The following is a 25,452-nucleotide window of genomic DNA, read 5'->3' on the forward strand; positions in this document are numbered from 1 at the left end:
ATATCCCTGATCATGGGCAGTGGTGCAGCTTGTGTAACCAGGCTGTGGAATGACGGGGGAAGGGAGGGGGGCGTTTGGAATGGGGTCAGTGGAGGGAAGGTTAGCTGCTCACATGGTTTGAAAACAAACACACATACGCACACACGTACACACACACGCACACTCGCACACACACACACATACACACATGCATATGCATACAAACACACATACATGCAGGCATGCATACACACAAACACAAACATGCACGCATGCATGCACACGCATACACACGCACGCACATGCACGCATACGCACACATACACGCACACATGTGCACACACAGACACATACACATACACACACACACACACACACACCCTTTCTGTCTCACTCACACACAGGCATGCAGACATGGCGATCTAAGGCAACACTGTGTTGTCTTTGTGAGTCAGTGATTTAAGTGCCGTGTCACGACTCACCCCACAGCTCATGTCCTCCCCTTTTCCTATTTGGCTCCTCTCCTCCTTCTCCTCCTTCTCCTCCTCCTCCTCCTCTCTCCTCTCCTCTCCTCTCCTCTCCTCTCCTCTCCTCTCCTCTCCTCTCCTCTCCTCTCCTCTCCTCTCCTCTCCTCTCCTCTCCTCTCCTCTCCTCCTCCTCCTCCCCCTCCTCCCCCTCCTCCTCCTCCTCCTCCTCCTCCTCCTCCTTGTCCTCGGGAGGAGGTGGTGGAGGTCCCGGGGAGGAGGTGGTGGTCCTCGGGAGGAGGTGGTTTGGAGGCCCCTGGGGATCGTAATCCTTCTCTCCACAGACGCTGGCTGGTTGCTGGGGGCGCTGGGCTCTGCCTCTGTCCGTGTCCCCCAGCCTGGAGCCACTAGCAGGACGCCATGTGTGGGCTGGGTGATCTGTAGCTCTTTGGCCTCGTCGACTCTATTGCTATGCTGCCTTAGAGGGAACCACGGCACAGCTGTTGGATCTGCTTGCATTTATGGTGACTCCAGCATATTCATCTACTTTCCCTCTGCCCTGTCAGTTACGTACGGGTCTGGTTCCTGAGACGGCCCTGTCAGTTACGTACGGGTCTGGTTCCTGAGACGGCCCTGTCAGTTACGGTCTGTTTCCTGAGACGGCCCTGTCCGTTACGGACTGCAGAGAGTAGGAAATGGAGCGCCTTAGATGCATCACAAGGACCCCAGATCTCCCATCATCCCCAGTACTCAAATGTGCTTAGTCATGAGTGGACCCCAGATCTCCCATCATCCCCGTTACTCAAATGTGCTTAGTCATGAGTGGACCCCAGATCACCCATCATCCCTGTTGCTCAAATGTGCTTAGTCATGAGTGGACCCCAGATCTCCCATCATCCCCGTTACTCAAATGTGCTTAGTCATGAGTGGACCCCAGATCTCCCATCATCCCCGTTACTCAAATGTGCTTAGTCATGAGACGGTGCTTGCTGGAGGGCCTCAGGCCTCATTCCATCAGACACACATGAGCAGCCAGAGCACACAGTGCTCAGTCGCAAGTCTTCAGTCCACGGATTGCCATGAATCAACTGGCAAATCCTTAATTTTTCTTGTGAGTGCGTGCATTTGTGCTCGTGTTTGTGTGTGTGCACGTTTGTGTTTGTGTGTGAGTGTGTTTTGTATAACAGTGTAGTCGTGTGTGATCAATAGGCTCTCCATGATGAAGTGCCGTCTCCCTCCCCACATCACTGCCGTGTGTTTTGCCCCCACACTCCCCGACCTGCCCCCACCAGACCTGCCCCCACACTCCCCGACCTGCCCCCACCAGACCTGCCCCCACACTCCCCGACCTGCCCCCACCAGACCTGCCCCCACACTCCCCGACCTGCCCCCACCAGACCTGCCCCCACACTCCCCGACCTGCCCCCATACTCCCAGACCTGCCCCCACACTCTCCAACCTGCCCCATGCTCACACTCCCCGACTTGCCCCTTGCTCACACTCTCAGACCTTCCCAACCTCTGCTCGGTACTCGGTACTCGGTGATCGGTGCTCCGTGACTGTAAAAGTCGTCCGTCTGCAGCACATCATCTCACAGCTGGTTGGCTACGGTGAGATTTTAGCTCCTCCCATGTGCTGAAATGATTTAACGGATAATTTTCCGTGACACTTTTCTCGTCTGAACAGTCTCTCCATCAACGATGTCTACTTTGAACAGTTGCCCCTATTGTTGCTAATTTACTCTGTTTATTCTCATGTCATTAATAGACTGATTAATGAACACATTTGTTCAAAATAAAAGATGATTTGGCCTACGGGGAATAGTTTGTTGAGTTTGTAGTCACATTTGTCAGGCAGCTTAGCCTAGCCGACCATTTCTTGTTTCTCTTTGTCAGCCATGTCCTGTGGTGCTGTCGCTTCTACTAGCACACCCTATGTGAGGAAAGTTCAAAAGTTCTTTTTTTTAAGTGAGTTCAATGTTCTAATAATGAGTTATTTACTCACTGCGGGAGGGATATTGGAAAACGCTGAACATGAGGAGGTCTAACGTGGCCAAAGATTATCTCTGATATGGCTTAGTGTTCCAAAACATCAATCAATGATCACCATCTGCTGCAGTCTTATGGGTCGGGGCGTTATCTGGCATTAAGCGTTTTCCTCTTCACTAATGCCCACTATAGACAGGCTTAGAGTACCTTAAAGTTCCAATATGGGGGTCAAACGTGGGTCCTGAACACCATCTCGTATCTCAAAGCACTGCTGAACTGGGCGCGCTGTTGGAGTAGATGTGTTGGACTTCCAGTCCTGTTGCTGAGAACTCCAGAGGACTCCAGACAGCAGCAGAAAGAAACTGCCCACATGGCCGAGGGATTGGCTACAGGTGCCTCTCATTCATCGTTTTACGTCCTCCCTCGCTCCTCGGGCCTCGGTCCTCACTCCTCCCTCGCTCCTCGGGCCTCGATCCTCACTCCTCCCTCGCTCCTCGGGCCTCGATCCTCACTCCTCCCTCGCTCCTCGATCCTCACTGATCTACATAAAGAATGATGGGGTGGCAACAATGGGATAGTGTATCCCTTCTTCTATCTTTCTTTTGTAGATCAGTGAGGATCGAGGCCCGAGGTCGGGCGAGGGAGGACGTATAGACGCTGAATGAGAGGCACCCCCTGTATTCTATATCTGATTGGAAGAAAGAAAGCACCCACGTGGCAAGGGCAGGGCTCAACGTTAACTTTTAAAAGTGGTTGAAAGTGGTTGCCAGCTCGGCAACCAGGCATGAGGCCTTGGTTGCCAAAGCCGACCAAATCTGGTTGCCACTTGTAACAGTTTGGTAGCCAAGGGCAACTGGTCAGCCAGTAATGGCGAGGCGTGGCAGAGGTGCTAGTTGCGTACGCTATATCTGATTGGAAGGGCATCCGGCCACGCGGTCCATGGTTTTAACACCAGACGATACCCCCTCTTTCTGCACCCACACCCTCCTTTCACCCCTCTGAACAACACCTCCTCTTTTGAAGGGAAAGTGTGTGTGTGTGTGTGTGTGTGTGTGTGTGTGTGTGTGTGTGTGTGTGTGTGTGTGTGTGTGTGTGTGTGTGTGTGTGTGTGTGTGTGTGTGTGTGTGTGTGTGTGTGTGTGTGTGTGTGTGTGTGTGTGTGTGTGTGTGTGTGTGTGTGTGAATGCTTTTCGGAGTCCTTTGGTGCTCCTAGCAATGGCATTGTTCCTCCAGGGGAAGTATACAAATGTCAATGAGTGTGTGTGTGTGTTGTTTGTCAAGCCGAGCATGCCTCACTAGTAGCTCCCCTGTGTCACTGTGACTGTGCCTTTTCATTTGAACCCTGTGTTCAACTGGCGTGGCCTAATGAGGCCCAAGTTGCGGCTCTTTGAGCTGAGAACAGACCCGTCAGCAGATGGACTCACCGAGCTGTTTAACTCTGGTTTGCCAGTAGTCGCGGATTAGTGGTCAGGGATTAACACCTTAAAAAAAGACATCTAATGAAGACATTAAGGAAGCCCGGATCTCACACGTCATCCAAGATGGCCGCGTGCTGCGTTTGGGCAGCAGGCCGAGTTTTTCATTCAGTTCAAGCTTGTTTTGCTCTTTGCTCAGCGGGCCAGTGAATCTAATATCCCACTGGTTTTTACTGGCATGAAACGTGTTCTCCAGGTAGTTCAACTTGGCCGCAGTTTTTTACAGGAGTGTTCAGCTTGAGTTGCTTGGGAGCTTTGATGGATCCTCTCCTGGTGTTGTGATTGGTTAGTTTAGTCTGTTGAGCTAGTTAAGCCGTTGCTAGGTGAGGGTGAGTTTGTTCAGTCTGATGCGCTAGTTAAGCTGTTGCTAGGTGAGTTTGTTTAGTCTGATGTGCTAATTTAGCCGTTGCTAGGTGAGGGTGAATTTGTTTGGTCTGATGCGCTAGTTAAGCTGTCGCTAGGTGAGTTTATTTAGTCTGATGTGCTAGTCAAGCTGGTGAGTTTGTTAACTCTTTCTCTGTGTAAGTTCAGAAATGCGCCTCCAGGCTGTGACGCCATGACCTATCACACACTTCCACCTGCTCCGTTCCCATGACGCTCCTTCTACTCCTCTTTTTTTCTCTCTTTGCTCTCTCCATCTCTGCTCAAGTGTCACCGTCCATCTTTCTCACCTCCGTGCTGAAGCAGCTTCTTGCCCCCGGGGGAGGATTTACCCCCCCGATTTACCCCCCTGCCTCTTGCGCGTCCCTTTGAAATGCCCTTTGATGCCCCAGTCTTAGAGCAGTGGCACAGGGCGTCATGCCTGACCGAGCAGCCAGTAATGACTCTGTGACTCACGCTGTTAGTGTCACCCAAGTGAACATGTGATGTTAGCCGTGTGTGTGTGTCTGTGTGTGTGTGTCCCAGAGGCTGGAGGCTTGACACCACACCACACCACACCACACCACTCCACGTTCTGGCCAGGCGTATGTGGTCACGGTGAATGTTCCAGTTTTTAGGCCTCGCTGCGTGTTCTTGCTGCGTTTTCTCTCTGCGTGTTCTCCCTGCGTGTTCTCGCTGCGTGTTCTCGCAGATGCTTTCGGTTCTCCCTGTTCTCTGTTCCGCAAGGTGTGCTTGGCAGACAGTACCTGTTTCTTTGTTTCTGTTCCGATAGAGCAGTTTTGTCTTTCCGCGCAGAGACGGCACATTCCTGTAAGCGCCGAAAGGGGAACAATCAGTTTGCTAGTTTAGTAGGTGTGTGTGTGTGTGTGTGGGGATATTAGTGTGCTGGTTTAGTAGTGGAGTTGCGTGTGTGTGTGTGTGTGTGTGTGTGTGTGGGGGGGGGGGGGCATATCAGTGTGCTAGTTTAGAAGTGGAGTTGAGTTTTGTGGTGGTGGTGGTGGGGTATCAGTGTGCTAGTTTAGTAGTGGAGTTGTGTGTGTGTGTGTGTGTGTGTGTGTGTGGGGGGGGGGGTGTGTGTATCAGTGTGTTGGTTTAGTAGTGGAGTTGTGTGTGTGTGTGTGTGTGTGTGTGGGGGGGGGGGGGGCACATCTGCTGGTGGTTAAGGGCCGCTGTGAGGGATGTCTCTGGACTCAGATAACCCTACTGGGGTGGGGCCTCTCCTGGAGCGGCTTCTTTCTTTCTTTCTTTCTTTCTTTCTTTCCTTCTCTCTTCAGTGTCAGAGGAATGGAGCAGGCTGGGGGTTGGAGATGTCCAGGAGTGCACCGCTTTTAAATCTGTGTGTGTGTCCGTCCCTCTGTGTAGTAGTATAGGCCTGTAATAGTGCTGAGTGGTGGTCAGTGCCCTTTGATGGACAGGTGTTGTGCTGGTGATTGACAGGTGTTTGGTGATGGACAGGTGTTGTGCTGGTGATTGACAGGTGTTGGTGAGTGGCAGTGCTGTTGTGCTGGTGATGGACAGGTGTAGGTAATGGACAGGTGTTATGCTGGTGATTGACAGGTGTTGTGCTGGTGATGACAGGTGTAGGTGAGTGGCAGTGCTGTTGTGCTGGTGATGTGGCCGCAGGTCAGTGAGGGGTGCAGCTTAGAGGATCTCCAGCAGCGATGGAGGGATGGAGGGATGGAGGGATGGAGGGATGGAGGGAGGAGGGAGGAGGGAGCCTCTCCGCCATATGTGAACCATCTGTGACCTCCTACCTGCCTACTCGGCTCAGTTGCTTTCTCTTTCTGTCTGTCTCTTTCTTTCTTTCCTTCTTTCTTTCTGTCTCTCTGTCTATCTCTCTCTCTCTCTACCCCCCTCTCTCTCTCTCTCTCTCTCTCTCTCTCTCTCTCTCTCTGCCTGTCCACATGGCAAAGCCGGTGTTTTGAAAAGTTTCCGCTCTGGAACTCATTTTCCAAAGAAGTGTGTTTCAGGGCTCTTAAAAGGCTGGTATCATGTGGATGAAAGGCCAGAATGCTACTCCCTGCGTGCGTGTGGTGGCGGGTGGATGGGCCCTCTGTGGTTCTGATTCTCTGTCTGTTGTTGATGGTGCTAGTGATGCTGTTAATACTGATGAAATCGATCACAAACTCATCATCCTCAAACAGACTCATCTGGAGAGTTAGAGAAATCCAAACTAAGTGTGTGTGAGGAGCTAACAGACCTCCCGTCCCACCCTCCACACACACCTCTTGTTTGGAGAAGAGGTCCTAGGCAGCATTCCTGCTGCAGTGGCTTATCAGATCCTGCCCTGAGAGAGATGTCTGTGCTTGTGGATCACTTCTCCTGCCCTGAGAGAGATGTCTGTGCTTGTGGATCACTTCCTGCCCTGAGAGAGATGTCTGTGCTTGTGGATCACTTCTCCTGCCCTGAGAGAGATGTCTGTGCTTGTGGATCACTTCTCTTTTACCGCATACATCTAAACTGTACTCTGCGCTCTGTGGACCATTTACTGTGCAGTGTGCACTCAGTTCCATTTAAACAGTACTCGATGCAGTTCCATTTAAACGGTATTCGGTGCAGTTCCCTTTAAACGGTACTCGGTGCAGTTCCCTTTAAACGGTACTCGGTGCAGTTCCCTTTAAACGGTACTCGGTGCAGTTCCCTTTAAACGGTACTCGGTGCAGTTCCATTTAAACTGTGCTCGCTGAATACACAACATGGCTCTGCTCTGATGGGGAGCCATGAGGAAAATAAAGCGTTCTCTGCATGTATGGAGAAGATGAAACGTTGTCTGTGTGCATTAACTCTTTGATGGTCGGCTCTCTGATATATGACCCACCACTATGTCCAGAGGAAGCGGGGAGGGGGGTGTGTGTGTGTGTGTGTGTGTGTGTGAATGCACCTGTGACCTATGAACCCAGGTGTGACGGACGATCCTGTGTGTATCTGTTCCCAGACAGGGCTAGCATGGCATGAGTTAAGCGTGGCAGCTTGCTGATGTGAGTGTGTTAGCTAGTTCTGGTCCCTGTAAGAGCTGATGTGAGTGTGTTAGCTAGTTCTGTTAGTTAGTTCTGGTCCCTGTAAGAGGAGATGTGAGTGTGTTAGTTAGTTCTGGTCCCTGTAAGAGGAGATGTGAGTGTGTTAGCTAGTTCTGTTTAGTTCTGGTCCCTGTAAGAGGAGATGTGAGTGTGTTAGTTAGTTCTGGTCCCTGTAAGAGGAGATGTGAGTGTGTTAGTTAGTTCTGGTCCCTGTAAGAGCTGATGTGAGTGTGTTAGCTAGTTCTGGTCTCTGTAAGAGGAGATGTGAGTGTGTTAGTTAGTTCTGGTCTCTGTAAGAGGAGATGTGAGTGTATTAGTTAGTTCTGGTCCCTGTAAGAGCTGATGTGAGTGTGTTAGTTAGTTCTGGTCCCTGTAAGAGGAGATGTGAGTGTGTTAGTTAGTTCTGGTCCCTGTAAGAGGAGATGTGAGTGTGTTAGTTAGTTCTGGTCCCTGTAAGAGGAGATGTGAGTGTGTTAGTTAGTTCTGGTCCCTGTAAGAGGAGATGTGAGTGTGTTAGCTAGTTCTGTTTAGTTCTGGTCCCTGTAAGAGGAGATGTGAGTGTGTTAGTTAGTTCTGGTTCCTGTAAGAGGAGATGTGAGTGTGTTAGTTAGTTCTGGTCCCTGTAAGAGCTGATGTGAGTGTGTTAGCTAGTTCTGGTCTCTGTAAGAGGAGATGTGAGTGTGTTAGTTAGTTCTGGTCTCTGTAAGAGGAGATGTGAGTGTATTAGTTAGTTCTGGTCCCTGTAAGAGCTGATGTGAGTGTGTTAGTTAGTTCTGGTCCCTGTAAGAGCTGATGTGAGTGTGTTAGCTAGTTCTGGTCTCTGTAAGAGGAGATGTGAGTGTATTAGTTAGTTCTGGTCCCTGTAAGAGGAGATGTGAGTGTGTTAGTTAGTTCTGGTCCCTGTAAGAGCTGATGTGAGTGTGTTAGTTAGTTCTGGTCTCTAAGAGGAGATGTGTGTGTGTGTGTGTGTGTGTGTGTGTGTGTTAGTTAGTTCTGGTCTCTGTAAGGGGAGATGTGTGTGTGTGTGTGTGTGTGTGTGTGTTAGTTAGTTCTGGTCCCTGTACGAGGAGATGTGTGTGTGTGTGTGTTAGTTAGTTCTGGTCCCTGTAAGAGGAGATGTGAGTGTGTTAGTTAGTTCTGGTCCCTGTAAGAGCTGATGTGAGTGTGTTAGTTAGTTCTGGTCCCTGTAAGAGCTGATGTGAGTGTGTCAGTTAGTTCTGGTCTCTGTAAGAGGAGATGTGAGTGTGTTAGTTAGTTCTGGTCCCTGTAAGAGCTGATGTGAGTGTGTGTGTGTGTGTGTGTGTGTTAGTTAGTTCTGGTCCCTGTAAGACGAGATGTGAGTGTGTTAGTTAGTTCTGGTCCCTGTAAGAGGAGATGTGAGTGTGTTAGTTAGTTCTGGTCCCTGTAAGAGGAGATGTGAGTGTGTTAGTTAGTTCTGGTTAGGGATGTAACGATACACTCAACTCACGACTCGATATGGATCACGATTTTTTGTTCACGATACGATTTTATCACGATTTTTTTTTTTGATATTGATGCTGTTTGAAGAGGTTGCTCTAAAGAAAATCAAATTGCACCACTCCCTCTCCTCTTAAAATAAATGGCAGGCCCTACTCTGCCCTGCAAAGCAAAAAGGCAGTAACTATGCAGAGTGCAAACTGAAGAAAAAAAAAACATTTTAAAGTTATGCTGTTGCTTAGCCTTATGGTTGTAGTTAATGTAGCAGTTATTGGAGTTTTTTTTTTACTTTACATTAGCTTATTTTTGGTACTTATCAGTCTTCATAACAACTTTAATGTCATGAAAATAATAATAACTAATTTTCGACCAAAAATGCAGTTAGGCCCTACTGCCTTTCTGCTTTGTAGGGCAGTAGGCTACATCATTATAGTTGTTCAAGTGCACACACTAAATGGAGATCTAGGATTAAAATTCAGACTGTGCCTTTAAATAGGCAACTTTTCCCATCTATCAGCACAATGCTACAGTAAGCCATTTCCACTAAAACAATCAGCTCAATATTATGTGCAAGACTGATGTTTACCAAGCATGCAAACGTGTTAATCTCTTAGCACTATCGTCATACGTTTTCTCATAGTGAGATGGCTATCCCGACATATGTTCTGATGTAGGCTACATGGGGCGCACGGAGGTGACCGGCGGGACAAACGCGAAATGACAAGGTGTTAACTAAACAATTGAGTAGACCTAAGGTCGACAGGCTTTGTGGTTAAAACGATGAAAACCAGTAGGTTAGTCTGTCACAGCTAACTTCGTTCAAGCACAGTGGCTTAGACTAGTTTACACGCGCAGAAATTAAAAGTCAATATCAGCATCACAAGATTGCTGTCATTATCGGAAAATCCAGACACGTCAAACTGGACGCGAACGCGTGGCAAAAACAAAACAACTTCATAAATGATGTCTTTTTCAAACCTTGAAAACAGCACATTAAAATCCAAGCATTTTCAAGGATTTCAAGCACCCATACGAACCCTGACACACACACACTCTAGTTCAAAGTTGTTGCCTACCGTCGTCTTCCCTCGTTCTGTGCCCCGTACCTAGTGACATAAGTCACGTGACTCATCGCGATTCATTTTTTCTATCAACCGGTGCGAATCGTCACGCATTTGTATCGATTTTTATTCGTGTCACGATGCATCGTTACATCCCTAGTTCTGGTCCCTGTAAGAGGAGATGTGTGTGTGTGTGTGTGTGTGTGTTAGTTAGTTCTGGTCTCTGTAAGAGGAGATTGGCCCATATGAAAGCAGCAGGGCTTTGGTTTTTATCTCTTGCTTCTTGAGAGGGAAAATAACTCACAATTCAGGCAATGTGGACATTTCTCACACACACACACACACACACACACACACACACACACACACACACACACACACACGAGAGAGAGCAAGAGAGGGTAATCCCCTGTGGCTGCTGCTCTTTCTCAGCGGTGGTGCATCAGAGGCCATTAGCTCTTGGCAGACTGCAGAGCAAAACCATGTGCCATGAGGCACACACACACACACACACACACACACACACACACACACACACACACACACACACACACACACACACAGCTCCTCCCTATACAGATGTGGCTGCATCAGCAGCAGCAGCAGGCCGGGGCCGCTGTATTGTTCTGCCTGGGCCGGGTCTCCCCGGTCCGCGTGTCGGTGCTGCATCCCAGCGACCCCCCCCCACACACACACACACACTCCTGACATTCCTCTGCTGCCGCTCACCAGCCTGCAGTTCAGCACTGGGCCCAGCATGGCATCCAATGGGCAGCTCCCAGCCATTAGCCGCTGCTTACACATTGATTTTGCATCATATCCTCAGCTATGAGGTTAATATGGGGTGGAGGGGTGTGTGTGTGTGGGGGGGGGGCACTTGAGTTGATATGGTATTAATAGGATTTAGTTGCTTTTAACCTGCATAAAAGACTGCCCTGCGCCATGTATGTAGTGCGGCCAATACGCAGGAAATGACACTAGTCCACAGCAGCCTTGGACTGGTTGTTTTTCAGTTCAGATGTGTTTAATAGTTTAATATTCTATTGCGTGCAGAGTGCAGACTAGTGATGCGCAACACTTCAGTGTCCAGTGCTCTGTAAGAGCTCCATGGCGCAGTGCGACGGTCTCGCGTGTGTGTGTGTGTGTGCCGTGTGTTGACCCCACCTGCTGCCTCTGCAAAAGCTGGTTTCAGGTCATCGTTGGCATTTGGCTCGTGTTTGGATCGGTTGAGGAGCAGAGTGGAACAGCTGGTCTCGGGTCACCATGGCGATGGAGCTAGTAAAGTGTGTGTGATGTGCCGGGGTATTTATAACCGAGCTTTTAAACGGCCTGAGCAGACGCAGCTGAGCATTCTGGGAAAGGCAGCCTCACTGTGAACTGTGACCTACTGATCTGGATTCAGTGTCTCCTCCTCCTTCTCGCTCGCTGGCTTGCTGCTTTGTTTTTCTCTCCTCTCCCCCCCTTGCTCTTTTCTCTCTCTCTCTCTCTCTCCCCCTCTCTCTCTCTCTCTCTCTCTCTCTCTCTCCCCCTCTCTCTCGCTCATGTACAAACACACCACCTCACTCATGTTAAAACCATTCCCCATATGCGTCCATTTTGAGTGCAGAGCCCGTGTGTGTGTGTGTGTGTGTGTGTGTGTGTGTGTGTGTGTGTGTGTGTGTGTGTGTGTGTGTGTGTGTGTGTGTGTGTGTGTGTGTGTGTGTGCTTTCCCTCAGTCTCTCGTGTGAGATCATGAGGCTTTGTGGAACTGACTGACTGTTTAAACATACTTTTTTCCCATCAGTTGGCTTCATGTGCCTTTCATAGAAGGACTGTGTGTATTGTGTGTGTGTGTGTGTGTGTCTGTGTGTGTAATGTATAGATTGGTGTGTATGTTTTCTCTCTAGCTCCCCCATACATCCTATACAAGACCTTATTCTTCGTTGCTCCCACAGTCCCCCCCCCCCCCTCTCTCTCTCTCTCTCTCTCTCTCTCTCTCTCTCTCTCTCTCTCTCTCTCTCTCTCTGTATGACTCTGCTCTCTTGGCATTTCCTTGGGGAAGTCCAGTGCTCCAGTGTGATGTTATCGAGTGTTTTGCTCTTTGAGGCTCTGGACAGTACGGACCCAGTGTTTCCTGTGGATCCTCCTCTTCCTCCTCACTCTTCCTCTCTCTAACCCATTTTGCTTTCTCTCTCTCTCTCTCTCTCTCTCTCTCTCTCTCTCTCTCTCTCTTTCATACCCTCCCCCTCTCTCTGTCTCTTTCTCTCTCTCTCTTCCTCCTCCCTCCCTTTCTCTCTCTCTCTCTTTCTCCTCTCTCTCTCCTTCTCTCTCCTCTCTCTCTCATTCTCCCTTGCTCATTCTTCCTCTCTCTCTAATGATCTTCTCGCCCTGTCATCATGAGGTCTTATAATGTGAGCCGTTCCAATGGACACCAATATAGGGTTCAAGGCTTTTTCTCTACATAAATAGCCTACACACACACACACACACACACACACACACACACACACACACACACACACAGGCTCCACTGGCACTGCCACAGTGGCGAGGGGATTAGAGCGTGGCAGGGGCGGCATGGTGGTGGTGGGTTTAGGATGCCTGCTTCCTAGAGGGAGTTTACGGGCACGGCTTCAAAAGCTCCCTCGAGCGCTGTGAGCTGCGTCTGTCGGCCGTGGCGTGACTGAGGCTCGTGCACATTCATGTTGTCGGCAGGAATGTTCAGATCAAGCCGTTCTCATCTCATCTCGTCCGCTCTGAACCTCGGCACATTTGGCCGGCCGGTGGCCCTTGGTGTCCGGTCCAAAAAGCAAAGACGAGAGTTTCCTCCGAGCGCCTCCCTGGCTCTGTGTTCCGAGCGCCTCCCCTGGCTCTGTGTTCCGAGCGCCTCCCTGGCTCTGTGTTCCGAGCGCCTCCCCTGGCTCTGTCCTCCGAGCGCCTCTCCTGGCTCTGTGTTCCGAGCGCCTCCCTGGCTCTGTGTTCCGAGCGCCTCCCTGGCTCTGTGTTCCGAGCGCCTCCCTGGCTCTGTGTTCCGAGCGCCTCCCCTGGCTCTGTGTTCCGAGCGCCTCCTCATGGAGGATTACTTGGTTCTAATGGAAGTGCAGTAAGAGCGGCCGATAGCGGAATACAAGAGCCCTGCTGTGGGATTAGCGTAGCTAGTGGGTCAGGTGACCACCCAGCTCATAGGCTCTTACTGTTCATAGGCACTACTGGCTAATGGGCACTACTGGTTAGTAGGCTAGCACTTACTGCTAATGGGCACTACTGGCTAGTAGGCTAGCACTTACTGCTAATAGGCACTACTGGCTAGTAGGCTAGCACTTACTGCTCATAGGCACTACTGGCTCATAGGCACTACTGGCTAGTAGGCTAGCACTTACTGCTAATAGGCTAGCACTTACTGGCCTCGGCCTCTAAGCACTCTTAATGGGATTAAACACAAACTGATGCTCATTCCTTTATGGGAATAAACGCACACTGATGCTCATTCCTTTATGGGAATAAACGCACACTGATGCTCATTCCTTAATGGGAATAAACGCATGCTGATGCTCATTCCTTTACGCAGTCTTAATGGGAATGAATGCGTGTTGGTGCTCATTCCTGTGGCTTTGGCCGCAAGCGCAGCTGATGTGGGAGCTGCTTTCCTGCTGAGGTCACGGAGTGAGATGTTGAAATCGGAATGGGCTGGAATGGTCGGGCTCCGCTGCAGGTGAGGGTTGGATGGATGATGTCATGGCAACCCTTGGGTTTGATGGGCAGCAGGGCATTGGGTTAGATGGGCAGCAGGGCATTGGGTTAGATGGGCAGCAGGGCATTGGGTTAGATGGGCAGGAGGGCATTGGGTTAGATGGGCAGCAGGGCATTGGGTTAGATGGGCAGCAGGGCATTGGGTTAGATGGGCAGGAGGGCATTGGGTTAGATGGGCAGGAGCTACAGTAGAATTACTGGTACTCAGTGTGGTGGTCTGATTGAGTCTGATAGACACCACAGCTGGAGGAACGTTACAGGTTTGACTTTACTGGACACACACATACACACACACACACTGTCTGGTTCTGAGAAGTGAAGGCCTGATGAAGTCGGAGACTAAATCAGTGTGTTGTTCAGGGCTGCGGTGCTTCCAGTGTGTTTGTTTTCTCAGTGTTTTGCAACGCGAGGGGTTCTTTTGAAGTCGTCTCAGATTGCTCCCCCCCCCACACACAGACTCACTTTGGCCCCTCTGCTCTCGATTGTCCAGAGTCATGATGCAACCCCCCCTCTTTCCTGGGAAAGTGACCACAGAGGATGAACGAGGAGGCCCGTAACCTGACCCGACACCCCCGTCTGAAGTCACTCCGATTGCAGCTTTGTCTGATCTGTCATCTGTGGGGCTTAGCCGCCCCCCCCCCACACACACTTGCATAAACCTACACACACACACACACACACTAATGCACATATATCTGTCATCTCAGTGAATGCACACAATCTCCCACAGACACACAGACCCCCAGACACACCTCGGCAACAAGGCTGTGATGGGCCCTGGGGTGGTGTGGGGTGGTGTGTGTGGACCTTCATGTGGACCATCATGTGAGCGTCTACACCCCCGCACTCCCATCAGTCACGCTCTCGCTCACTGCCCAGACGTCATGTGACGCCGCTGACTGTCGCCCCCCTTGAGGGCCCGTCCTGTGGTGGACTGGGGCTTCACTGGGGCTTCAGAACCGGCTGGCGGGTTGATGTTATGTGTTTCTATTTTATGCCAAATGTACGCCCCACCTTCAGGTCTGGGGGAGCTACCTGTGGCAGGAAAGAGAGCAAGAAGTCCGCACACTAGAATATGCGCCTCAGTTTTTTTTAATGGTAAATCACCACGTGTAACGTTTTGGTCCCTAGCCCTTCATTAGACATGAAACATGTGGGGAGACACACCTCCATATATACACCTCCATAATTAGACAAGTGATTAGATACCTGTGGCGGCACATGCTTTGCTAACGGGGCACATCAGCTGCGTGGCGGCGTCGCGTTCCATTAGCCTCTGTGGCCGGCGTAGCGAGGCTGTAGTGTTAGCATTAGCCTCTGTGGCCGGCGTAGCGAGCCCGTAGTGTTAGCATTAGCCTCTGTGGCCGGCGTAGCGAGGCTGTAGTGTTAGCATTAGCCTCTGTGGCCGGCGTAGCGAGCCCGTAGTGTTAGCATTAGCCTCTGTGGCCGGCGTAGCGAGCTTGTAGTGTTAGCATTAGCCTCTGTGGCCGGCGTAGCGAGCTTGTAGTGTTAGCATTAGGCTCTGTGGGCAGACACATCACAAGTGCTGTGAACAGCATGGAAGCACTGCTGCTCTTCTGGCCCTTCTGGTGACTTCAGCTGATCACAAAGCATCTAGTGAGGGACGATGAAGCTACAGTATGTGATGCTGACACATGATGATGATTGGTTTGGTTTTGATGTGTTATCGGGCCTCCCTCCACGCTGTTTATAGCCAGCTGTCACTCCTGACACACCCCTGCTGTCTGACCTTCCTCCTCTACTCACACTGCTGAATGACCGCACTATCTGGCTGCATTTCTGTGTTAGCCCGTGAGCTAGCCTGTGGGTTAGCCTGTGAGCTAGCCTGTGGGTTAGCCTAGATAGATAGATAGTTAGATAGATAGATACTTTATTGATCCCCAAGGGGAAATTCAAGAAAGCCTGTGTTAATATGTGAGTTAGCCGGTGAGTTAGTATTCGAGTTAGCCTGTGGGTTGATATGTGAGTTAGCCTGTGTTAGTATGTGAGATAGCCTGTGTTGGTATGTGTGTTAGCCTGTGGGTTTTTATGTGAGTTAGCCTGTGAGCTAGCCTGTGTTGGTATGTGTGTTAGCCTTTGGGTTATTATGTGAGTTAGCCTGTGAGCTAGCCTGTGTTGGTATGTGTGTTAGCCTGTGGGTTATTATGTGAGTTAGCCTGTGAGCTAGCCGGTGAGCTAGCATGTGTGTTAGCCTGTGTGAGCTAGCATGTGAGTTAGCCTGTGCCGTCATGCTCGGGTGTCATGTGCTTGACCCACATCGTACCACCCAGCCTAAAATAACAGCGATCCCCAGACACCTGATAAAAGAGAAGGGGCCGTCTATTTCCGTCTGTGTTTATGTAAGGAGGGGAGAGAGGGATGGAGGGGGGAGAGAGGGAGAGAGTGGAAGAGCGAGAATGAGGGATGGAGAGAAAGGAAAGTGTGGGAATGTTTATGGAGGGGTGCAGGGGCCGGCTCCCCAGACGCCCCCTTCGTCTGCTTCAGTGGTGGGGGGAGGGGGGGGGAGGGTACTGGGGACCTGGGGACCGGCCCTAACGACCACAGCCACCATGTTCTATTCCTTTACTGTACTGTACTGGCTCCATTCAGCAAGAGAATCACTCGTCATGTTCGATTCCTTTACTGTACTGTCCTGACTCCTCCAGCAAGAGAATCACTCGTCATGTTAGATTCCTTTACTTTACTGTACTGACTCCATCCAGCAAGAGAATCACTCGTCATGTTAGATTCCTTTATTGTACCAGTTCTACATCCAGCAAAAAGATTAAGAATGTTTGTATAAGAAGCTGTGTGTATAAAAGACTCTGTTTAAGAGACCGTATGTGTAAGAGACTAAGTTTAAGAGACTGTATATATAAAAGATTAAGAATGTGTGTATAACAGGCTATGTTTAAGAGACTGTATGTATAAGACTGTGGAGATTCCCCCATAGTGCCACTGTAGGGCTGTAAGGCCCTCGAGGGCATCCTGAGCTCTCTGATGGGAGCTTACATGCTCTAACCTGCAGCACACACACTCCTACAAGTGCACATGTATATGACCTAGATGTGGGATATAGTCCTTGCAATCACACCACGTGATCAAAGAAACATGTCACACAAACAACCCTCCTCTTCTACCACACACACAAACACACACACACACACACACACACTCTCTCTCACTCGTTTGCATGTAGGACAGCAGGTGACTGATGCTGTTATTGTTTCTTTTCTCCTCAGGGCCGACATGTCAAAACCGGACAGCTCGCCGCCATCAAGGTCATGGACGTCACAGAGGTAAGGTCAACCCCCCCCCCCCCCCCCCCCCCCCCCCTCCACCACCACCCCCACCTGTTTCCTGGCTGTGGGAAACCCCGGCGGACATTTGTGTCCTGTCCTGTCCGGTCCCTGACCTACACAGTGGCGCCCCATGAGGTCACTTTGTGAGGTCAGAGAAGACGACGTTGATGTTGTGCCTCCTGACCTGACGCGTCGGAGGTGCATTCAAATTCACACATATAGGCAAACATTTGTCAACAGTTTTTCCGTTGGCCTTGAGTTTTCGGTGAATGAATGTTAACACCAAATCGTTCCAATTGAACTGTTCAAAGAAAGCATGTTCACCACAAACGTTCGGCACCGTTTGCCACGTTTGATTGCACCTCAGATGTAAGTCCCATTGGCCCTGCCCACTGCCGTTTAGTTCCGTTGCGATGCATACTGGCCTCAGTAGCCTCTCATTCTGAACTTGCACACGTCGCCATCCGAGGAGAACGGAAATGACTCATGACGGTGAGGGGCAGAACTGACACCCAACTGCCCGTTTGGTCGACCAGCCTGCCCATCGTGGTCATTCTGTTGCCCCGGGCCTGTGTGTGTGTGTAGTTTGCTTTCTTCTGCTGCATATTTTAGGCATATATGGGCATATTTGCCTGGCTGTAAATGACAGCAGTCTTGTCTGGGTGTGTCAGCCGCCACAGACACACTCACACACACACACACACACAGAGACACACTGGTTTACAAGCAGGAGGAGCCTTAGTGTGCAGGGCATGTGAACTTCATCTTTACTATGCTATGCTATGCATATTACTAGCCCCATACTGTACGTGCTACATGTCCACAAGAAAGAGTCTGGCATATGCCCTGCACCTCCTCGCATGTAATAAAACAGAGGGCACTCTTTAACAAAAGTATAGAGAACAGAAAACAAATGTGTTAGAACTTCAGGCTTCATTATTATATGGGGGGCTTCACTATTCTAGAGAACAGAAAGCAATGTGTTAGAACTCCAGGCTACATTATTATATGGGGGTCCTCACTATTCTAGAGAACAGAAAGCAATGTGTTAGAACTCCAGGTTACATTATTATATGGGGGTCCTCACTATTTTAGAGAACAGAAAGCAATGTGTTAGAACTCCAGGTTACATTATGGGGGTCTTCACTATTCTAGAGAACAGAAAGCAATGTGTTAGAACTCCAGGTTACATTATGGGGGTCTTCACTATTCTAGAGAACATAAAGCAATGTGTTAGAACTTCAGGCTACATTATTATATGGGGGTCTTCACTATTCTAGAGAACAGAAAGCAATGTGTTAGAACTCCAGGCTACATTATGGGGGTCTTCACTATTCTAGAGTAGTCTGTGGTTGGTGACGCGTCCTTAAAGTGATGTCATTCACACCAGCTGTGTAGGTTTGTCGCTTTTTACTGCGTTCTGTTCTCCAGGAAGAGCCATTTTATACTTTCCTCAAGCGCTTCAATGAGCAAGTTGGCTAGCTGAGCCCATTGTGTGTTGTGCTGCTGTTGGTGTGTTTGTGAGTGATGTGTGTGTTGTTGGTGTGTTTGTGAATGATGTTTGTTGTGTTGTTGTTGATGTATTTGTGAGTGATGTGTGTTGTTGGTGGTGTGTTTGTGAGAGATGTTTGTGAGTGGTGTTTGTGTGTTTGGGTGACTGTACTGTCTCTTAAACAGTGTGAACAACAGGCCAGGATTGTATACTGTTGGACAGACTTCACAGAGAATTGAATTGTCTCTTAAGCACATGTCTGGCTCCTATAGGCTATATATGGACAGAGTTGCTTATATGCGCGCACACACACACACACACACACATGCACGCACGCATATAAACAGCATACCATCTCACACAAAAGGCAGAGAGAGGCTCTCTCACTCACATACATGCAAATACATGGGAGCAGCACACACACACACACACACACACACACACAGGCCCAATGCGGTCTCTTCCACTGGGTCTATAGGAGTGTGCTGTAGATGGTGTGTGTTTGGCATGGCTCTGAGGGTGTGTATCAACAGCACAGCACCGCACAGCACAGCACAGCACCAGCAGGCAGCCAGCATTGCTTCTGAGCAGGGTTGGGTTTACAGCAGCGTCATAAGCACCAACAGGGGAAACCACATGTGAGACACACACACACACACACACACACACACACACACACACACACACACACACACACACCAGAGCAGGTGAGGAAACAACAAGCGCCATCTGAACCCACCTAGAAAACTGCAGGCACGACCACCCACATTCATGTTAACGAACCCCTTCACACACACACACACACACACCGAGTGGAAGGGAGCTGTAGCAATCATAGCTCTCGTGCCTGCCTAATGTTAGGTTCTTTAATTGAGCAGTGCGATGTGGAGGGCTGTGCTACACAGTACGCAGGAAGTGCCCATTCCCCTGAGTTTACCACAGCCTGCCCCAGCCTGCCTCAACCCCTGCAGGACACAGAGAGACAGAGAGAGAGAGAGAGAGAGAGTAAAGGAGAGAGAGAGAGAGAGAGTAAAGGACAGAGAGAGAGAGAGTAAATGAGAGATACTTTGAGAGAGAGAGAGAGCCTGTATGAGCTCCTGCCTGACCACCACAGCTGAGAGAAACTGGGAGAGTGAAAGACTTGGAGAGAGGGAGAGGGAGGGAGAGAGGGAGACTGGGAGAGTGAAAGAGAGAGAGACTGGAAGAGAGAGAGGGAGACTGAGAGGGAGAGAGAGAGGGAGACTGAGAGACTGAGAGAGAGAGAGACTGTCTGACCTCCCGTTTGACCTCCACAGCTCCGTCTGGGGCAGCAGAACGGGGCAGCAGAATGTCAGAACTCTGCTGGTGATGGCCGCGTCTCGATGGGGGCAGGGGGGGGGGGGGCTGTTGACAGAGCCTTCCCTCCGGTCGTGCCAGAGTCCCTAACAATGTGCTTCCCCCTCGTCTGCATTTCACACACTTGGCTTGTGGAGCTCACCCCCCCCCCCCCCCCCCGCCCCACTCGACGCTTATCCCAGAGGGGAAATCAGCATCTTGAGAAATGGGGATCTTCTGAAGCCCGGCCAATCCAAACACAAGCACCGTCATGTGAGACAAACTAGTCTTGGGAGGACCGGGACAAACTGAGGCTCCATGGCACTCTGATCTCTCTCTTTCTTTATTTCTATTATCTCTCTCTCTCTCTCTCTCTCTCTCTCACTCTCTCTCTCTCTCACACTCTCTCTCTCTCTTCACTGGTCTGCAGCATGAGAATGGGGTCAGGAGAATCCACATTTTTCTGAATTTTTCATGAATTTCTGAATCATGCTCTTGTTCCACAACAGGCTTCATATGTCTGCTGTAAACATAGCTGCCCTGCTCCATCTCCATAGCTGCCCTGCTCCATCTTTGCCATAAAATAACAGATTGCGTTCCCTCACGGTCCTAAAGCGGTGTGTTTCACCACAACAGATTACGTTCCCTCACGGTCCTAAAGCGGTGTGTTTCACTACAACAGATTACGTTCCCTCGCGGTCCTAAAGCCATGTGTTTCACTACAACAGATTACGTTCCCTCGCGGTCCTAAAGCGGTGTGTTTCACTACAACAGATTACGTTCCCTCGCGGTCCTAAAGCGGTGTGTTTCACTACAACAGATTACGTTCCCTCGCGGTCCTAAAGCGGTGTGTTTCACTGCAACAGATTACGTTCCCTCGCGGTCCTAAAGCGGTGTGTTTCACTGCAACAGATTACGTTCCCTCGCGGTCCTAAAGCGGTGTGTTTCACTGCAACAGATAACGTTCCCTCGCGGTCCTAAAGCGGTGTGTTTCACTGCAACAGATTACGTTCCCTCGCGGTCCTAAAGCGGTGTGTTTCACTGCAACAGATTACGTTCCCTCGCGGTCCTAAAGCGGTGTGTTTCACTGCAACAGATTACGTTCCCTCGCGGTCCTAAAGCGGTGTGTTTCACTGCAACAGATTACGTTCCCTCGCGGTCCTAAAGCGGTGTGTTTCACCGCAACAGATTACGTTCCCTCGCGGTCCTAAAGCGGTGTGTTTCACCGCAACAGATTACGTTCCCTCGCGGTCCTAAAGCGGTGTGTTTCACCGCAACAGATTACGTTCCCTCGCGGTCCTAAAGCGGTGTGTTTCACCGCAACAGATTACGTTCCCTCGCGGTCCTAAAGCGGTGTGTTTCACCGCAACAGATTACGTTCCCTCGCGGTCCTAAAGCGGTGTGTTTCACCGCAACAGATTACGTTCCCTCGCGGTCCTAAAGCGGTGTGTTTCACCGCAACAGATTACGTTCCCTCGCGGTCCTAAAGCGGTGTGTTTCACCGCAACAGATTACGTTCCCTCGCGGTCCTAAAGCGGTGTGTTTCACCGCAACAGATTACGTTCCCTCGCGGTCCTAAAGCGGTGTGTTTCACCGCAACAGATTACGTTCCCTCGCGGTCCTAAAGCGGTGTGTTTCACCGCAACAGATTACGTTCCCTCGCGGTCCTAAAGCGGTGTGTTTCACCGCAACAGATTACGTTCCCTCGCGGTCCTAAAGCGGTGTGTTTCACCGCAACAGATTACGTTCCCTCGCGGTCCTAAAGCGGTGTGTTTCACCGCAACAGATTACGTTCCCTCACGGTCCTAAAGCGGTGTGTTTCACCACAACAGATTACGTTCCCTCACGGTCCTAAAGCGGTGTGTTTCACTACAACAGATTACGTTCCCTCACGGTCCTAAAGCGGTGTGTTTCACTACAACAGATTACGTTCCCTCACGGTCCTAAAGTGGTGTGTTTCACTACGGCGGGAGTGTCCTGGTATTCCATGCATGACGTCACCATCGAGTCTTTTGTTTGGCATGAGTCAATGTGAGACGAGTTGGCAGGGTACAGCAGCAACTCTGTGTGTATTCAGTGTACTGCAGTCACTGTGTGTGTGTGTGTGTGTGTGTGTGTGTGAGGTGAAACAGTGACGGTGCGGAATTGTTGAGCACAGGTGTGTTGTTTACCTGTGTGAGGAAGAAAGGGTGTGTAGCCTGAGAGCTGTCTGAGTAAGGCGTGTGTGTGCGCGCGTGTGTGTGCGTGCGTGTGTGTGTACGCGCGCCAGGATCCGGCTGGGGGGGTTTCATCACCTCTTCCTCTCATCAGCTGTCATAGCAACATCAACCTCCTCCACCCAGTTCTGCCCTGCTGAATCACACACACACACACACACACACACACACACACACACTTTCCTGTTGTAACCATGTGAGGGGAGATAAGCAGGCCGATGTGCTGACACAGAGTGGCCAGGGCTAAAGTGAGAGCCCTGTGTGTGTGTGTGTGTGTGTGTGTGTGTGTGTGTGTGTGTATATTAGGGCTAAAGTGGCAGCCGTGTGTGTGTATATATCAGGGCTGAAGTGAGAGCCGTGTGTGTGTGTGTGTATCAGGGCTAAAGTGGGAGGTGGAAGTGGATGCCGAGGGTCAGAAGGTGTCTGGAGGAGAACCGGTCCGGGGCTGGACGTGTGTGTGTGTTGTGTGTGTGTGGTGTGGGTGTGTGTGTGTGTGTACATGACACACACAGAGTCAGTGGCCGGAATAGCTAAGAATCGTCACAGGCAGGCTGAACCCGTGTGGGGGTTTGGGGGTGTAAGAGAATGTTGAGGAGCTTAGGGCTTCAAAAGAAAAGATGTCCTGTCTCATGTCTGAGTGAACTCTGAGATCGGAGGGATGTTGTGTGTGTGCGTGTGCGTGTGCGCGTGCGCGTGCGCGTGTGCGTGTGCGTGTGCGCGTGCGCACACTCGCCTCACCTCGCTCCACCCGCACAGCTCCTGCTGACCCACATTTACACACTGACCTGAACTACAGCAGAGAGAGAGAGAGAGAAAAGGGAGAGAGGGAGAGAGAGAAAAGGGAGAGCAAGAGAGCGGGAGAGAGAGAAAAGGAGGAGAGAGGGAGAGAGAGAAAGGGGAGAGCAAGAGAGAGGGAGAGAGAGAGAAAAGGGAGAGCAAGAGAGAGAAGGAGAGACAGAGAGAGAGCAGGAGAGATGGAGAGAGAGAGAAAAGGGAGAGAGAGAGAGAGAAAAGGGAGAGAGAGAGAAGGAGAGAGGGAGAGAGAGAGAAGGAGAGAGGGATGGGGTGTTTGCATAAAGACTGCTCACAGGACACATGGTCTGCAAAAGAATGAAAGCAAATTCTGTATATGACTGCCAACTCATCTGTTTGAGTATCGCTATCTCATGTTTCTCACACACACACACACACACACTCACTTTCTCACTTCACGTTTTCCTTTTCTTGAATTTGTTTTCATTGAGAAGTGTGTTGTGGAACTTGTGTGTGCGGGGCTAGCGGGGCCTGTAAGATTTGTGTGTTGCTGTGTGTTTGTGTCTGTGTGTGTGTGCATGCCTGTAAGGTCTCTGTGTGTGTGTGCGTGCGTGCCTGTAAGGTGTGTGTGTGTGTGTGTGTGTGTGTGTGCAAGATGGGCCTCCCGTGCCCTTATGATCCTCAGACGGCGGGTGGTAACCAGAGGAGGATGACATCATCTCAGCTGCATGATTTTCCACAAAGCGAACGAGTGGAAAGGCTAAAATAACATCTGTGTGTGTGTGTGTGTGTGTGTGTGTGTGTGTGTGTGTGTGTGGCTGCAGCCTCATTAATAAAGTGGGGATGCTCCCATTGCCCACGGGCTCAGTGGCTCTTTGTCAGACGTGTGTAATGCAAGTCACATGCTGTTGGAAATGCCTAGTGTGTGTGTCCTGTTAAACTTGGGGAATGTCCTTGCGTGTGTGTGTGTGTGTGTGTGTGTGTGTGTGTGTGTGTGTGTGTGTGTGAGAGAGTGTGTGTGTCATGTGTGTGTGAGTGAGTTGGTGTGTGAGTGAGTTTGTGTTAGTGGTCTAGTTCCAGGGGTCTTATGACTGCTTTTTGTGACCTCTTCTTACAATGGCACTTTCTGTGCGACCACAGCAGGCCTGTCTCCTGCTACTCCACTCTGGGATGGGGGGGGGGGGGGGGGGTGTTATCCTGGCTGAAGGCCGAACGCCGAACCCCTCCTGTCCTGTCGGGTTCAGTAACTTCAGCAGCACATGCACACTCTGGATGAGACATGCTATAGTCGCTAACCGCTAACGCGGTGGAGGAGCATCTCTTCAACTCCTCCTCAGCTGTGGCATCCGCATCGCTCTGACCTGCCACAGGCTGAATGGAAGTCACAGACACTGACTAGAGGGCCCAGTGTAGTGATATCAGTGATGCGCAGCTGTTATGCTAGCTGTGCGGAATGTGCGCTAGTACAACCTCCCTCCCTGACGCCGTAAGAGACATGTTAGCAGGACAGATAGATAGATAGATAGATAGATAGATAGATAGATACTTTATTGATCCCCAAGGGGAAATTCAAGCTAGCCCCCGCGGGTTTTTGGCTCCCTTCCTAGCGTACCCGCCTCCCAATCTGACGTTGCTACAAGTCACCGGTTGGAGCCCGGGCAGATGTAGGGCTCACCTGTGACGCTGACTAGCGTCTGAAGGCATTCCCACAGCAGCGATCAGTCCCAGAGACTTGTGCTCCAGACAGTGATTAAGCTCAGGGTCAAGACTACACTTGTGCTCCAGACTAAGGATTAAGCTCAGGGTCAAGACTACACTTGTGCTCCAGACTAAGGATTAAGCTCAGGGTCAAGACTACGCTTGTGCTCCAGACTAAGGATTAAGCTCAGGGTCAAGACTACACTTGTGCTCCAGACTAAGGATTAAGCTCAGGGTCAAGACTACGCTTGTGCTCCAGACTAAGGATTAAGCTCAGGGTCAAGACTACACGGGTCAGTGTCTGCCCTCCTAGTGACCCTGCTCCCAACTCTGCTCTCAGACGAAACTTAATCTTTCAGGAAACTGGACGTGAAAAGCACACCCACCCGCACATACAGTATGTCCACTTAAACACTCATGTCCAACCAAACACTCGCTCAGCTGCACGGACGGACCCGCGGGGGAACTCTTTTGGGTCCGAGCTTTTAAAGGCCTGTGAAAAGACTCCTAAGGTTAGGTCCTGTGGCTGATGGCAGGGGTTTTTGTGTTCACACACGTGTCATTGAGACCAGTGTATTGCGTGGTGTGTGTGTGTGTGTGTGTGTGTGTACTGTCTGTGCGGAAGCAGAGAGCTCTAAGAGGATCATGCATAATTAGGGATGTCTCATTTAGCCAGTTCCTGAGTAGAGTCTAGTGGTCTTACTGGACTTTACACCATGTGCCCACTGAAATGGGCATCTAGCATGCTACAGAACCGCTCCATTCAGGGCCATAAGCCATCTGGGGGCTTTAAGAAACGTCCTTAACTGAGGGATGCGTGCAGAATGAAATTGTTTTTTTTTTTAGGGAACGTGATATAGAGATAGAGAGAGAGAGAGAGAGAGAGAGAGAGTAGTAGCCAGGTTCTGTTCTCTTAATCCTGTGCATTAATCTGCATTTTTTCCACTTTCTTGCCCCAGATTATTTGTCATAGGCATACATCAATTATTTGAAATATGTATGTCCAACGGTTCCATTATATTGCATATATTTTTAAATTTGTGTGTGTTTCGGAGAATTCATCTCTGCACAGAAACTTTGACATCCAATTTGATACATTGGGCCCAAAGAACACACACGCACATCA

General features: G+C 50.3%; 1 protein-coding gene across 9 annotated transcripts in view; it reads left to right on the forward strand.

The window, feature by feature from the left end:
• Positions 1–25,452, forward strand: part of LOC134071219 (mitogen-activated protein kinase kinase kinase kinase 4-like) — a 74,131-nt gene that overhangs the window by 12,618 nt on the left and 36,061 nt on the right. For all 9 annotated transcript variants that reach the window (XM_062527848.1, XM_062527853.1, XM_062527847.1 and 6 more), the window contains exon 3: positions 16,794–16,850. In XM_062527848.1, the coding sequence (XP_062383832.1) occupies positions 16,794–16,850 (57 nt within the window). The remainder of the gene's footprint in view (positions 1–16,793; positions 16,851–25,452) is intronic.

This window comes from Sardina pilchardus, chromosome 23, assembly GCF_963854185.1.
Source record: "Sardina pilchardus chromosome 23, fSarPil1.1, whole genome shotgun sequence".
NCBI lineage: Eukaryota > Metazoa > Chordata > Actinopteri > Clupeiformes > Clupeidae > Sardina > Sardina pilchardus.